The sequence below is a fragment of the Tachysurus fulvidraco genome, chromosome 5 (genome assembly GCF_022655615.1).
Source record: "Tachysurus fulvidraco isolate hzauxx_2018 chromosome 5, HZAU_PFXX_2.0, whole genome shotgun sequence".
In the NCBI taxonomy this organism is placed as follows: domain Eukaryota; kingdom Metazoa; phylum Chordata; class Actinopteri; order Siluriformes; family Bagridae; genus Tachysurus; species Tachysurus fulvidraco.
Genome location: NC_062522.1, coordinates 17,567,570 through 17,584,935, shown reverse-complemented (window position 1 = coordinate 17,584,935; position 17,366 = coordinate 17,567,570). Strand labels below are relative to the sequence as shown.

At 37.7% G+C, this 17,366-nt stretch overlaps 1 protein-coding gene across 4 annotated transcripts in view; it reads left to right on the top strand.

Annotated features, from left to right (window-relative positions):
- Nucleotides 1-17,366, top strand: part of LOC113642868 (copine-9) — a 73,310-nt gene extending 55,944 nt beyond the window's left edge. For 3 of the 4 annotated variants that reach the window (XM_047814367.1, XM_027146610.2, XM_047814369.1), the window contains 13 exons: nt 215-318; nt 512-616; nt 2,766-2,807; nt 3,396-3,471; nt 5,419-5,472; nt 5,580-5,641; nt 8,423-8,469; nt 9,004-9,185; nt 10,867-10,994; nt 11,870-11,972; nt 12,472-12,529; nt 14,332-14,405; nt 16,562-17,366. In XM_047814367.1, coding sequence (XP_047670323.1) covers nt 215-318; nt 512-616; nt 2,766-2,807; nt 3,396-3,471; nt 5,419-5,472; nt 5,580-5,641; nt 8,423-8,469; nt 9,004-9,185; nt 10,867-10,994; nt 11,870-11,972; nt 12,472-12,529; nt 14,332-14,405; nt 16,562-16,753 — 1,227 coding nt within the window. In that variant the 3' untranslated portion in view covers nt 16,754-17,366. The other variant, XM_047814368.1, reaches the window with a different exon arrangement.

The window sequence follows — 17,366 nt, the reverse complement described above, 5'->3', positions numbered from 1 at the left end:
TTTGCCTTATATACCTTGAAAAAAATCCTTTACCTAATATTTCTTCATAGTGTGCTCATATTGGCTTGATATATGCTTCTTTGTTTAGTTTGACTAGAGGTCATTTATGTTGTTTGTGTAGTTTGCTGAGAAATTGTTTTGGAAAACTCTTCAGCTTGTTAGTATGTGTGTTTTTTTAAGTGCTATCTGTGTGACCTGTCTTTCTGTAATTCAGGATATTGCTACTATGCAGCTGTGTGCCAATAAACTGGACAAGAAGGACTTCTTTGGCAAATCTGATCCATTTTTGGTGTTTTACCGCAGCAATGAGGATGGAACGTAAGTGAAATGGGAGTCCTGTCTACCTCTCTCTCTCTGTTTCTATCTCTACATTTCTTCCTTGTTGTCATCTATATATACTTTTGTTTTTTTTCTGCAACAGTTAGATTGCATTTGACTTAAAAATGTGATGATGCTAGTTCAGGTTCCTTGACAGACATTTTTAAGGAATATTCTGTGTCACATGCCACAGGTTTACTATATGTCATAAGACAGAAGTGATCAAGAACACTCTGAACCCAGTGTGGCAACCCTTCACCATTCCTGTTCGTGCGCTGTGTAATGGTGACTATGACAGGTGAGCTGCTGTAGGTTAAGCCTCAGGTCCTCTGCTGTCAAGCCATTCACCAATCCTATTTATGTTAGTTTTATAGCAAAACAACCAGTTGTAGTGTGCATTTTAATAAACTAATTTATCCTCTACCTAGTTAATAGTAACCTTATCGTCTTATAATCTAGTCTAATAATACAATAATTTGGAATAGGTAAGTAAGTAGAAATGTTAACACTTTCTAGCGAAACTGATTCAAATAATATTAGCCAACTTCTTATTAAATCAATGGTTTTAATCATATAATAGTAAACATATTGTTAACTAGCTTGCTAATACATGATAGTAATTAAAAAATTGTTTATGAACTTAAATTAAGTGCAGTGCTTTTCTGTGTGTACATACCTAGCTAGCTTAGCTAATGCTGTTTTTGTTTTCTGTTTGGTCATTAAGAATACATGGGGGAGTGTTGTGGTGGTGGGATGGGAGGGTTGTTGGTTTTCTCTCTCAGTACAAATATCTGAGTTATAGGCTGACTGGTATCTCCATATTGTATCCACATCTGCACATTTATGCAGTTATATAATCATGTCAATTCTGTGGCAACAGTGAGGTACATAGAATCATGTAGATACAGTTCAAGAGCTTCAGTTAGTGTTGACATTTTTCAAACATCAGAATGCGGTCAAAGAGTGACATTAAGTCTGTGACTTTAACTGTGGCATGGCTGATGGTGCCAGATGGGCTGGATTAAGTATTGCTGATCTTCTGAGAATTTCACACAAAACGACTCTATATTTTACTTAGAAAGGTGGGAAAGTTCAGAGCAGAATAATCAGATTAGTCTGAGCTGACAGGAAGTTTCTAGCAACTTAAATAAGCATGCGCTACATCTGTGGTGAGAAGAAAAGAATCGCTTAATACTAAACACTGCAAACATTGAGGTGGATAGGCTACTGTACACCAGTAGAAAGACCACAACAGGTTCTACTCCTACCAGCCAAGTACAGGAACCTGGTTATAATGAACATGGTCTCATCAAAACTGGAGAGTTTTAAAATGATAAAGACCAGGTGATATTTTTTCTAATCATCAGTAGTCTGTTCTGATACTGTAAGTTTGTGCCCATGATAGCCTCAGATTCCTGTTCTTTGCTGACATGAGAAGAACTTGGTTTGAATCTGTATTCTGTTGTTGTAGTGCATCAAGTTTCTCAGTTTCAAAGTTTTGTGAATGCTAAGATTCTTTTCTGCTCACCAGAGTTGTAAAGAGTAAGTTACTATATCCTTCCTGGCAGCTTAAAGCAATCTGGCCATTTTCTTCTAACCTCTCGCATCAACAAGACATTTACACCCACAGAAGTGTTGCTCACTCACTCTTTTTGGTTTTGTTTTTTGCACCATTCTCTAGAGACTGTTGTGTGTGAAAATCCCAGGAGATCAACAGTGTCTGAAATACTCAAACCAGCCCACCTGGTACCAGCCATGATGCCACGATTAAAGTCAAAAAGATCAGATTTTTTTCGTCATTCTGATGTTTGATGTGATCATTAACTGAAGCTTTCGACATTTATCTGCACAATTTCTTTTCTTGCCACAGCTGCTACAGGATTGAAGGCTGATTAGATAACTGAATGAATGTTCAAGTATAGAAGTGTTTCTGATAAAGTAGACAGTGAGTGTATGAAGAAGTGCAGGGAAAGAAATCTAATGATTGAAATTTCTGTGAAATATTTAGAATTAGTCATGCAGCCAAGGTTATCAATCTCTCCTGTGTATATTTGTAGTGGTTATACTTTTCAAAACAAAATTATGCAAAAATTGTTCAGGATGACCATGAAAGCTGCTGCTGTGCATTCTTACTGGATAATATCCACATAATGACAAAATATTGACTATAGTGTTTGTACGTGTACCTCAGTGATTTCTCTGCCATTTCCTATACTGTAGTTATCATTTTATCATTCAAACACAAAATGCTTTAAATATGGCAGTTTGTTTGATTTCATTAATTGCACAGGCTTTTAAAGATGCTGAAATCAACTGTGTTGCACTTTCAGTGACTGCAACCTGTCACTTCATCTCTGTCTTACTTTTCTTTTCTTTTCTTTTGTTTCTTTTCTTTTCTTTTCTTTTCTTCATTTCCATCTGCGCTCATATCTCTTATCTTCCTGCAGAACCGTTAAGGTAGATGTGTATGACTGGGATCGAGATGGAAGGTAAATTTAATTTACTCTTTAGCAGATATCACTTCACATATTTCCCTCTATAGCTAGGTATAACCTGAAACTCTGAGAAATGCCAGCATGAGGGCATCAGTGCTCGACATAGACGAGTGATCACTTTACATGTCTTTCTAAAAAGAAGGAGGGCAGAAAGTGTATGACTATCCTCAGTTTAGAGCTACTGGAAGGAAAGTTGTGTGTGACATTAAAGAAATACTGGGGTCAATGAGTGGGTAATAACTAATGCTGATGCCTGGTGTACACACACACTTACACTTATATACTGTTTATATATGCTATATACTATATATTGACATAATTATTTATGATTCTAATTAAGGCTATGCATGCATCCAAACCTATCTGTAACCATATGGCTCTTTTAGTTATAAATATAAAATCTTCTGTTTGTGTAAAAATAAATTGAGGTCCAACCAAGAGATTTAAATAGACCATGGCCATTTTAATGATTTATGGGAATGTAATTTTTAATATTCTGAAAAAACTTTAAAACATGAAAGATTGAGCATGATCGTGTCTCAGCCGTAACATAGGAAATCTGTCCGTCTTTTCTTCCTGCAGTCATGACTTTATTGGCGAATTCACCACTAGCTACAGAGAGATATCCCGAGGTCAAAGCCAGTTTAATGTGTATGAGGTAAGTGTAGGCAAAATGCTGGCCACAGGCTACACATTATTATTCTCTTTCAGTCATATTCTAAACTCAGAATCATAATGGAAGTGCCAAGTTCTCACTTCCAACAGCAACTGATTACTTAGAAACTCTAGGAAATTATTACTTATTAAATTCCTAACACAAAATCCCTTTTATATCCAAAAATATGAATCTTTGACCTTAAGATGGTTTAACCTGGGGTAATGTGATTAAAAATGTGATGGTGTAATGTGATTATCCTTTCTGGATAGTTAGATCTATTTTCCAATAGATCTATTGATACGTGAATATGTGTTAGGTTAAGTTTGGTTAGATTCAGCTTTACTATTATGTTATTGTCTTTGTACAAATACAGGGGCAATGAACTACAGTGCAAATTAGGTCTGTTTAAGAAAGGGGACTGGAGGGTGTGTTCCAACTACAGGGGATCACACTCCTCAGCCTCCCCGGAAAAGTCTATGCCAGGGTACTTTAGAGGAGAATTTGGCCCATAGTCGAACCTTGGATTCAGGATGAACAATGCGGGTTTCGTCCTGGTCGTGGAACACTGGACCATCTCTATACCCTCACCAGGTTCATGGGAGTTTGCCCAACCAGTCCACATGTGCTTTGTGGATATGGAGAAGGCATTCGACTGTGTCCCTCGTGGTGACCTGTGGGGGTGCTCTGGGAGTATGGGGTCCGGGGCCCTCTGCTAAGTGTTGTCCGGTCCCTATATGACCGGAGCAGGAGTTTGGTTCGCATTGCCAGCAGTAAGTCAGACTTGTTCCCGGTGCATGTTGGACTCTGGCAGGGCTGCCCTTTGTCACCGGTCCTGTTCATTATTTATATGGACAGGATTTCTAGGCGCTAGGGGATGAGAATCAGCATCTCCAAGTCCAAGGCCATGGTTCTCAGCCGGAAAAGGGTGGCTTGCCCCCTTCAGGTTGGTGGAGAGCTCCTGCCTCAAGTGGAGGAGTTTAAGTATCTTGGGGTCCTGTTCACCAGTGAGGGAAGGATGGAGTGGGAGATCGACAGGCGGATCGGTGTATCTTCTGCAGTAATGCGGTCGATTTACCGATCTGTTGTGGTGAAGAACATTTACCAGTCAATCTACGTTTCTACCCTCAACTATAGTCATGAGCTTTGGGTCATGACCGAAAGGACAAGATCCCGGATAGAGGCGGCCGAAATGAGTTTCCTCCGCAGGGTGGCTGGGCGCTCCCTTAGAGATAGGGTGAGGAGCTCAGTCACTCGGGAGGAGCTCAGAGTAGAGCCGCTGCTCCTCCACATCGAGAGGGGTCAGCTGAGGTGGCTCGGGCATCTGTTTCGGATGCCTCCTGGACGCCTCCCTGGGGAGGTGTTCCGGGCATGTCCAACCGGAAGGAGGCCCCGGGGAAGACCTAGGACACGCTGGAGGGACTATGTCTCTCGGCTGGCCTGGGACGCCTCGGTATTCCCCCAGAAGAGCTGGAGGAAGTGTCTGGGGAGAGGGAAGTCTGGGTGTCCCTGCTTAGACTGCTGCCCCCGCGACCTGGCCCCAGATAAGCGGTAGAAAATGGATGGATGGATGGATGGTGGCTCTGATGGTTAAACCTCTGTATTGTTAATCAGAAGATCAGGGGCTTTCAAGCCCCAGGTATCAGATGGAAGCTGATAATCAATGCTTAGTAAACCTGAGATCTGCATCAGAACAGCTGACGGGAAAAAGGGGTTCATGAAACTTTTTGTGTGATAGCACAGACTCCTGTAGCTTGTTCCTGATGGGAGACATACAAACACTTCATTGTTCTGAATTAGATGTGTCCTTAATAATATGCATGTGTTTCAATGATGTGTTTGGCAGTTTTTATTATTTTATGATTAGCATTCTGTGATGCAGTTTGTAAGAATGGTACCATGATAGAAGTTCTCCATGATCAGCATCTATCTCTTCTTACTTATGTATAGGTTTTAAATCCAAAAAAGAAAGGAAAGAAGAAAAAATATGTCAATTCTGGCACAGTAAGTACCTGTTTAAACTTGATTTTGGTTCTGCTTCCATTCAAAGTGTTTGTACAAAGGTGTGTGAGTGGCTGTGGCTCAATACAATTTTCTTTCTCTCTCTGAAGGTGACATTGCTTTCCTTTAAAGTCGAATCTGAATACACATTTGTTGACTTCATCAGAGGAGGGTAAGAAGAACACTCATACCTCATGATTTGTTTACAGCCTGTCTCAGGTCCTGTAAATTCATGTAGTGTCACTAATTTGTTTGTGCATAACAATTGCACATGCTTGCACTTAAGCTTCATTTTCTGTTACTAGGCACTCTGCTAACATTTTATTCAGCTTTGTTTGCTTGGTGCATTTTTTGTTATAAAAGCAATGGGTAGAGTAAAGGGTGAAAATTGAAATGCAAAATAAATCTTTGCCGATTTGTGCATCTTAAAAAGTTTTATGCCAAATGATGCATCTTGTAAACAGTTATTTAACTGTCTCAGTTCTTCATTTTTGACATGGTTCTGAATCTCACCAGAGCTTTTAAAGTATGTGAAATGAGTACACCTTAACAGATATTTTAAATCATTTTGAAGGTTATATATTTTTTCATATAGCATCTTTGATCAGGTACATGATCAATATATACTGTATATTATAAATACATTAAACCCACTGGAGTCCAGTAAAATGACCTTGAGGAGGATGGGTTCTCTCTTATGGTGTGCTCAGAAACTGGACTGGAATTTCCCCAAAATATTATTTTCACCTTGAAATGAGTTGAAAAAAGATAAGATTCAGGATGACTGCAAATATAAAGGAATTGTGCCACTGGATAGGCAGCTGTTTTTATGGATAGAATGCTGAGATTGACAGCATGTGACATGTTTCACATTTGAGGTTCAGGGACTGTATCCAAGGGACCAAGTAGTAGGTCATATGCAAGACTGAATCTGTCAGATAGAACAGTGATACAGGCTCAATTTGCTTTAGGATTTACAGGTAAGTCAGTGAGATCATGGGCCAGAAATGAAAGCTAAAAAAAATAGGCAGGAAAAAAACTTCACAAGTTTTAACAGTGGCTTCTGGAAAGAGTCTGAAAGCAGGATTCAGTACTATGTTAATTTTGATGAACAGAACTTTGAGACTATAGAAATCTTTCCAAAAAGCACCTCAGAACTTGCTTTTATAGAGCAGTGATCATCAGTTTCTTTTTAAATCTGATAGGAGATTTCATTCTCCAAGAAGGATGAATTACACCAACAATATTTTTTGGCTGTATGCTAGATCACAGAGCAGCATCATACTTGAGGGAAAGTGATATCTGCTCTCTTCCACATACACAAACTTAAAGACACCCGCAATTCACTAGTGCTGCTGTAAATGACAGGGGAGACACCTCACACTTTCTTTTATCAAACCTACTTTAAATGTAGGAGGTGTAAACATAAGTGCACATGGCACAAGGCTAAGGTGAATTTTAGGGTTGAAATTAGGTTAAAATTATTGCGAAAACATTCTATGGTGTTGACAGTCTGATTGGATACCAGAAGAAGGCCTTTTTTTTTTTTTACTTTGGCTTTGTGCTTTTCAGCATCGGTTATTTCTTCACAGAAAATGAAAATAAACATGGCAGACCTCAGTAAAGCACTTGACATATGGCTCAGCATAAAGCTGTTCAGCAGAAAGCTGTTCAGCAGCTTACTGCAAAATAGACAGAGTATAATTTCAACATCCCATTAATCACACACAGGAGTAGCCACTCGACCATTACCAACTTGCCCTAAATGTTTTTTCCCTCATTACACAGCCCATACCCCTGCTGCCACACCCACCTCTAGCCTATAGTCTAGGGAGCACAAAAAAGTTACATTCAGTGAAAGAGAATTCACCAAGAGGTCTTAAATCATCAGAATTGAGCCAAGTATTAGTCACAAAAATAAACTCCAAGCCATGGAAAAAAAACAATCAACATTTTTTTTTCACTACAAATCATGCGTTAGAAAGTCAGAATGAAGAATATTGTTAGGCAGCGATGTGAGGATGACCCAATGAAGGGGATGTCGAACAGGAAGCAAAGGTTTGTGTTAGGCTGGTTACATACATGAAGCAGATAACTCCAAGGAATCTTCAGATTGGTAATCTACTTCATAGACTTTTCTTATCCATGTTATCCCAGGATTTGATTAACACAAACACCTGGACAAACACACAGCAGAGATAAGCCATAGACACATACTGCAGCATTCAATCATGTGGGACGATGGAGGTGTTAGTAATGAGTTATACAAGAGCACTGAACCCTGCTTCACAAAAAAGGTAAAAAAAAGATTCTAGTAAATTATAGCAACATTTAATTTGACCAGTTTAAGAAGGCAATACAATCAAAATCGACACTTGAGGAGAAGCGATGGTATTCTGGTGTATAATGGAAACCATTAAAACATATTTAATGATCGATTTAATACACATTATGGCATTTGACAGACACCATTATCCAGAGTGATTTACATTTTTTTTTTTTTCATTTTATACAACTAAGGGTTAAGGGCCTTGCTCAGGGGCCAGTGGTAGCTTAGTGCACCTTGGATTCAAACTCACAACCTTCTCATCAGCAGTCCGTCACCTTAACCACTGAACTCTTATGTTCCTACATATGTTCTTTTCATCAACTTTCTTTTCAGTTTAAAAACTTTCTCCAACCGAATTTGCATCTCAAGAATTCACAGCCTAAATTATGAATGGTAGCTCAGTGGTTATAATGTCGGACTGGTCAGAAAGTTTTGAGGTCGAGTGCCTGAACTGTCGAGTGCCTGAACTGCCTGTAACCCTCACCGTAACCCTCATCTCAGTTGTATAAAAGATAAATGCAAGTCACTCTGGATATAGGTGTATTTCAAATGTCTCTCAGGTGTTTCCTGTTAGAATGGTTGCCAGTGTTTTGTGATAATCTGTACTGTCTTTGCTTGCAACAGGACACAACTCAACTTCACTGTGGCCATAGATTTCACAGCATCAAATGGTACGTGTCTATTAACACTAAGCATTATTTTAAAATATTAAAACTGAAATGACTGACCGTGTTAAAATTATGACAACTCATATGTCTAATGAATGATGCAATCTTTTCCTCCTGGCTGCTGAGTATCTTTGCTGCAAGTTTAGCTGAGAAACTTAAAGAAAGTAAACTGCACAAAGTGAACTGAAATACTTTCCAAGCAAACGAACGGAGTTTAACCAACTCAACTCCTTTCTTTCTTAAACATTAATATTCTTATTCCTAAATCATTTTCATTAAGACCTGGAAGGTGAGACTATTTCGTTGATTAAGCAGTAATGAATTCATTAAACACTAAATATAGAAGTTTAATATAAAATTTCATATTCTCACAAAATCTAGCACTGTCCCCTTTCATGCGACCATTCAAGAGTTTTTCCTTGCAGTCCCAAATATCAGCTGATTACCTGGTTTGTTAGTGCTTAATTGTAAATGATAGTCATATTTTGGGGTAAATGTTGTTACATATGCTTAGCTATGCTTTTTCTGTGATCTCAGGTAACCCGGCTCAGCCAACTTCCCTGCATTACATGAGTCCATATCAGATGAACGCCTACGCTATGGCATTGAAGGCAGTAGGAGAGATTATTCAGGACTATGACAGTGACAAGCTTTTCCCAGCCTATGGATTTGGAGCCAAGCTGCCTCCCGATGGCAAAATCTCCCATGCCTTTCCTCTGGTAAGATCACTATTATGAATCTGACAAGATTAAAGACAGCCTCCATTATACCACGTGAATTTCACTATTATAACTTGTCCTAATATATAAATAAGTAAATGCCTCACAGGGTTTTGTTGATAGAAGAATTTGTTAGAATGCAGTATACAGTGTATGAATCAGAATGTAACACAGCTCAATTCCTCAGACATGGTCAGGTGTTCAGTTCCATTATAATTAATCACATAAACCCACCCTTGTTATTCTTAGAGTATGAGAAAGGCCTTATGAAAAATACAAACCCTCTGTGAAATATGAAGAGATACACACTAAGGTAACTGAGGAGTCTGCATAAGCCCGGAGGCAAGAAAGGCAGAGGAGAGGAGAGACAGAGGTGCTGAAAATGGTTTAAGAACAAACTGAAGCCAGGTTACTTCCCAAGGCTGAAGAGTTGCTTTTTTATAAAGCCACAGAATAAAATAATTGATGGGCTAACGAAGAGAATGAGACAAAAATGAAAGCATTGGAATAAAGACTTATCCTTGAGCTTTGTATGTGCCTTGTCTCTATCCATGAGAAGAGGAGCAAAGAAGTAATTATGAGTGGATAAACCAGAGAAAACAATTAGAAAAAAGGGAAATGTGAGGAAATGACAAGAAAACAATATTGGTTTTACTTTGTGAGAGCTGATAAATGAAATCATCAATATCCGTCTGCTTATTGGATAAGTCTCCTTATGAGGATAAGTTCTCCTTTGATTCTGGTTCCTCTCAAGGTTTCTTCCTTATATAATTTCAGTGAGTTTTTTATGGCCATAATTGCCTCCAGCTTGGCTTGCGCAGTAGGAATAAATATAAATAAAAAATTTTATTCCTCATGGCCATTGTTAAAAGAGCTATACAGTAATGTACATATAGAAATGTAATTGAATCAATATAATGATGCATTTAATAAAAGAATGTATTTACCATGCAAGCTAAAGAACCCCAAATGCTAGGAAAACAACAGCTCTCTGATCTAATGTCTACCAAAAGCTATGTCTGAAAGTGTTGGAGGTGTAATGAGATACTTTGCATGATTTAATTTAGTTAAGAACAATCTATAACTTCCTCTATTAACTTTAGGCTGTAATCGCTTTTCTTAAATTAGAACCCATTTTAGCGTGACCATGTTTAAACTGTGTCATGCTAAAGCAAATTTAATTAGAAGTATGACATATTATGTAACAAACCCTGTCTTCCTCACTCCCACTGTTCATGTATTTGAATTTATTGAACACTTTTGTGCTCCCTCTTTTTTTTCTGGGTTAATTCCATATAAGGACAAGAACAAAGCATTCATACAGAATACAGAAGAAGGACCCATGTATTGACCTTGAAGACTTACTGCTCAATATTTCCTTGTGCCTAAATATTTTATGCAATGCAGCCTAAGAAGTATTCAAAATCTGAAAAGTCTCTTCTGAAATTTCTTTCACATTTAGTAATTTTCAATATCACTTCCTCCTACTCTTTGCTCATGTAGGGTCAGGAGTTCATTGCTACTATTGAGCAGTCTAGGAGTCTAATAACTAGCTGCATATGAGGCACTTTAGTGGCTGCTGGTGGCCTGTATCCCACAGCGTCATGAGGAACTCACACAGCTTTAAATGGCAATTGTAAAATCTTTGGTCTTAGTGTACTGTGTATGTATATTTTTTTAGAATGGTAACAGCGAGAACCCAAACTGTGTGGGGATAGAGGAAGTGCTGGAGGCTTACTTCCAAAGTCTCAGAAAAGTCCAGCTTTATGGACCGACCAACTTCGCCCCGGTCATTAACCAGGTAGCAGGGTAAGATTCTGCGTGTTTGTGTGTGTGTGTGTGTGTGTGTGTGTGTGTGTGTGTGTGTGTGTGTGTGTGTGTGTGTGTGTGTGTGTGTGTGTGTGTGTGTGTGTGTGTGTGTGTGTGAGTGTGTGTGTGTGTGTGTGTTTGGTCTTGAGGATAGTCAGCCATTTAGTTGGTAGGAGATTTAGCATTTTTGCCCTGTGGCCACAGAGATGCTGAGAAAAGACAGGCACAGAACTAATGCGACCCCTTACTGTCTGCTGCACTGTCAATTAGATTCAAGCCTCATACTCCCAGTAGAAAAGTCAAGCCCTATTTACATTTCTAAATATGAATATCAGCAGGAAACCTTTCTTAAAAAATCACCTTATGTAAAATTGATTCTGTTTACCTTCAAACTGATTCAAACTGAATTTGTTAGCAGATGTGTATTGTGGGAAGTACAAGTTCAAGTGTAAATATTAAGCAGAGATCTGAGTTAGTTATTAACATGGTGTATTGTCTCCTAGATGAATTGTTGGAATGCAATAACTAATTGCTTTGCTGAATAAAAATATATTTTTTAATTTAAGCATTCTGTATTTATAGTATTCACTTACATGGAGAGAGTGATATTTTAAAAGGTCAAAGTGACATTTGAAAGTTGCTTGTCTGTAGGGCATAATGGGTGTAATAAGGATACCTGCTACTGCATAATATTCTTGCAGAATGTTGCATTTTCTTGTTATTGTATATGGGCATATAGAGGAAGATATAATTGCTTATATTAACATGTATCTTCCTTATTATTACAGTGTTATGTTATAATATGGAAAGCTTTTAGTAAGAACAACAAGGTCCTTCTTGCTTTTTTCTCTTAACTTTGTCCATATCTGTTGCAGGGCAGCGCAGGATGTGACTGATGGCTCCCAGTATTTTGTGCTGTTGATGATCACAGACGGAGTCATTTCAGACATGGTGCAGACCAAAGAAGCTGTTGTTAATGTAAGACAATTTGAATTCAAATAAAACTACAATGATGGAATGAGGAAAGCAAAATATGCTAAAAAGTAAAACCTGTTTATATATACAGTATATTCTGAACAATGAACACAAAGAAAAGTAGTCACGACCTTCTAAACCTCGTCACAACATCTGAAGGTTTTTTGATTTTGAGGCTTTTATATTTTGAGAAATACCTACTGGGCACAAAATTTCAAATTGTCTTAATGTGCATAATGTGCATAATGTGCATAATGTGCCCAGATGTTTTTCTGGTAGTGTACATACTGTAAGCAACTGAGATACCATTAGCAATGTGAAATATAAAACAATTGCTGTGGAAACTCTAAATCGATGCTCACGTTTGAATGACTTTTTCAGTTTTTTAGGTTGACAAAATGTTCCTACCGATTTTGAAGCATTTCAGTCTGTATGCTTTCTTCAGTAGCACTTGAAATTGCTTATAATAATTATATACATGTGATTGTGTTTTTTTTTTCAGGCTTCTGCTCTACCCATGTCTATCATCATTGTGGGTGTGGGTCCGGCTGAGTTTGATGGTAAATTTGTGGTGTGTGTGTGTGTGTGTGTGTGTGTGTGTGTGTGTGTGTGTGTGTGTGTGTGTGTGTGTGTGTGTGTGTGTGTGTGTGTGTGTGTGTGTGTGTGTGTGTGTGTGTGTGTGTGTGTGTGTGTGTGTGTGTGTGTAAGAGAGACAGATAATTAATACACTTTCTTCCATGTGAACTTAGATGCACCATGTCTTGCAAAGTGTCCAGGTTAAGAGCCTGTATCAGGTCTCCCTTCTGACTTATTACAGCTAAGTTATGCTGCATAGCCTCAAGTGTACTGTAGTACACAATGCCTATTCTGCATCTTAGCACATTTGAGTGCTATCTGTGATATACTCAGAAACATGGCATTAATTATTTGTTTGAGAAGCCTATTGTCACACAGAGACACAATAAAAGGACTGCAGCATTAATAATTTGTAGACTTTTACTTAAATTTTTATGTGCTTGTGAGACTGTCAGCTGCTTCTCAATGTAATCTCTAGGTACAATATCTGTAGAAGAGAGTTTACAAAGCAAGAGTACAAAAGACCAATGACTATTCAAGAAAAGATTTTTGGCTAAATTAAGAAACTGAGATTAAAGTGATAAAGCGATCTAGCACAAAACAAGCATTTAAGATGCAAATTAATTTTCTTTACCTTCTTAATTTAGGCTGATAGCGCTGAACAAAAAGGAATATATGAAATATATTTTTGTAGTCAGTTTTGTTTCACTTAAATCTGTATACTTTACCTTTAAATGTTTTTTACAATCATGCTTTACTGACAGAATCCACATAATCAGCTCAGAGTAGACATGGAACTATTTATTTTCTTGTGCTTGGTTAAAAAATATACAAGAATTGCGTTGTACTGTTTTTCTGCAGCATAAACAAGTTTGTCATGTCCGTCTCATCCAAACAACTGTTACTGTTAGAATACAGTGGCTGTAGTTTTTAAATTCACCATATTTTGAAACATTTTTTTTAGCTTTTTTGATGGAATCCAATGAATAATAAGTGAGTTTCAAGTAAATAGTTTTGTTCTTTTTTTCTCTTTACTGGGAAATACGCAAATTGTTTTGTCAGCTTTAATGGCATAGCAGATACAGGGGCGATGAATAGATACTGGGTTGAAAAAAAGGTTAGAATTGTGGTTTTAATTTAAGTTTTGAAACCTCCAGAATCTTTTCTGTGTAGCTGAAATGTTTTGAGAGCTGCCATGATTGCATTGTGTCCTTGGTCTTTTGTCCTCTTGTACTGCATCATCACCCTTGTTTCTCTGCTTCTCCTCATCTTGTCCCTGTCTCTGTGTCCTCAGCTGCCATCTGTCACCCACCACTCAAAGCCCCATAGTACCCAACTGTCTAATTTACATACACACTTGGATCTCCAGGATCGATACTATGCTCTCTGAGGCATGCACACAAACATACTAACACACTCCAATACACACACCCTAAGCACACAACACACACAGCATAAGTACCCTCTCTTCCCTGGAGAAGCAGTGCTTAAGCCCGTGCCACCTCCGGAGACTGAGCTAACTGACATCTGCCTCCAGCCTACACACACACACACACACACACACACACACACACACACACACATGCACAAACAGATGCTCCCTCTCTCTGGCAGAAAAACACACAGAATTATAGAAATCACTATAAAAAGAGTAAACAATCTCCAACACTGACAGACGGTGCTGATATCTGCACCATTTCAATACACTGTGAGAATGTTGAGTGTGGGAAAGGATGATGGTGACAAAGTGTGTGAAGATCAAACAAGTGTGTATTCTCACCGGCAGCTATGGAGGAGTTGGATGGTGATGAGGTCAGAGTGTCATCTAGAGGACGCTTCGCGGAAAGAGACATTGTTCAGGTAATTTCTCCATTCTGTTGTACCAAAGCCCTTTCATAACATCAGAGTAAATGGCACCTTTACAATAAACAGGCAAAAATAAAATTAAAGAAAATAAACATTATACCCAATAGTTTATATGTGATACAATATTATGATAAAATATTACGGTACGGTACAGTACAGTACAATTTTTGTGCATCAAATAAGCTTCCACTGAATATATGTTAGGTTTTGATTTTTATTTGATTAAAACGTTAACAGTAAAAAATAACCGTACCCTAACTGAAATGTATTAATGACACAGTGTCTGTGTGATCCATTCAGGCTAGCAGCTTATAATGAAATAAAAGCTGTGCATTAGAATGTAACAAAAATTAAACAAGGTTAATTAATCATTTAGCTAAATGGGGGTGTCTGAATCAAGGGACTTTTTGAATCCTGCATTCTCCACCATCGAGTACAGACTCATACTGTATCTGCAGGCTTCAGCTATGAACCTCCCAATCAGTTCAGACTAAAGGCTACCTGAGTACCATTGTAGATGTGAAGACGTGTCTGTGGTATTAGTGCTGAAGTATTGTACCCTTACTTGCTGCCTGTCAACTTTATAATGTACCAAGAAGTCTAAATTATTTTATTCGCAAGACCTTTTTGTTTTAGGAGATTCTTCCAGGTCCTGATTACTGCTCATTGATGCCATTGCTGCCTCTCCCAATTGAATATGCCTGTACAGTATGCTGCTAATATGTTAGCATATTACTCAAAAAATGTGCTTAGGGAAAGAAGGGAGTTTGGATCCATATTATGTGTTGTATTTTATAATGAATTGCCTGAACTCTGATGCATGTATTATTGAGAATGCAGATGTATACCCCATACCCTATTCCATTTATAAACTTAAGCAGATGAAATCAGTTTTTGTCCTAAACATGCCAAGGATAGCAAAAATCAATCAGTAATTAACCATAGACCATTCTTATGAATGTACTGTATGACCATTCATTATGAACACAGAGAGAATAGCATGAAATGTTATCCCATGGCACAAGAGATGTTTTTAAAACTTGTAAACTTGTTAATCTACTGTATGCATTACATATACATTGTACACCCCATATTGTTATATAATAATATATTTTTTTCAAAGATCACAGTTTTAGAATTGCAGAGTTTAGTAGATTTTGGAGTTGCCAAAGGAATCCATCCTAAAAGCAGTCTGAACTATGCCAAATGTCATTCGAACTATAATTAGAATTTTTGTAGTGTTCAGATGAGACCAAAATCTATTTTTTTTTGCTCATGCATGCCAATGCCATGTTTAGATAATAAAGGGAAACTGCATGCAAAGAAAAGCACCTGATACCCACTTGTGAAATATGGTGGTACAGTATATCACTGATGATTTGGAGCTGGTTTTTGGATGGTGTTTGAGTAGTACTTAATGCCATCCTGAATCCTAAAAAGCAGTTGCCTCAGTCAGGATTTGGACACAAATGAAACTTTTAACAAGATAATAACTGCACACACATACACCCAAATCTATATAGAAATGTTCTGAAATTGGTCACCTCTTTTGCACACATGCATTTTATGTAAAACAGCGTTTGTTTTTGCATAGTCCTTGGTTCTGTGTTGTACATGGAAGTATTTAAGGATACAAAGTGGCTAAAACTAGAAATGTACATCAGGACTCAAACAAAAGATCAAGGGCTTTTGCTTTTATTTTTATTTTCTTCTGTAATGCTTTATGCCAGTCAGGATATGTAAAAAAAAAAAATTGGTATGTGTTAACTGTAGGAAATTGTTTATATTTAAGAAAACAGAACCAATTAAGTTTATTAGATCATATGGTGAGCATGTCCAAACAAAAATAATTTCTGGAGGAAGAGGTGGGATTTTTCATTTTTCATTTTTTAATTGCAAGCTAATTAAAGAAGTTATAACTAGCTAAAAGGTTCAGCGCTCTCCAGGTGAGGTTGCAGTATATATGAATTGTGGGGTTGCTGGTAATTTTTTTCTTTTTCTACCCAATTATAAAATATCAAACTATTTAACATCTTATATAAAATTATAATCATAAGCCTAATCATGTACGATATCATATATGCTACTCATGTTTTTAATTCTGGCACTTAATTTGTCTTTCTTTATTTTCTCTCTGTTTCTTTGACTAGTTTGTTCCATTTCGTGACTACATTGACCGCTCTGGAAACCAGATCCTGAGTATGGCTCGGCTGGCTAAAGATGTTCTAGCTGAGATCCCTGACCAGCTGTTGTCCTTTATGAAGAGCAAAGAGATCAAGCCTCGTCCTGCCCCCCCTGCCTCCAGCATGCCCAACAAACCTCCTGTCAACATGCGCATCTGAACATCTGCACATTTTCTCATCTGACAAATTTTAGCAGCGGTACATGCTTTGCGATGAACTTGGCTTTGTGCACCCATTAAGTTCCATTATCTACAGAGCTGTATATTCTTTTCAACTTAAATATGAGACTTTTCTGATTCTACTTTATTCTACAGTCACACAGAGAGACAGTGAAAGTAATAAAACTAGAAAGAAAAAATAGCGCAAGGAGAATGAAGACCAGGTCAGCAGAGAGTAAGAATGAGAGAGAAGTAAGTATGAGAGAGAATGACTGGCACAGTCTGGAGTGCCAAGGGTGGCAAAAAATAATTAGTTAACCATTCTTTATGAATCCAGAGAGACCAGGACCAAGAGCATGAACTATTGTACCATGTCACCAGAGATGATTCTAAATCTTAAATAGATGATCCATATGGGTATATGTGTTATAAATGAATGAAAAATGAGATGTTATTTCTCTAGGTGTCCTAAGAGATTTATTAATATATTTTAGGGTTGAAGACTACAAAGACTGTATCTGTAAAAGATTATTGTTTGCACCCTGTACCACAGTTTGAGAACCCTATCAAAGCTCTTCCTAATGTCTTAAATATAGAAGTGTTTTGATGGTCAA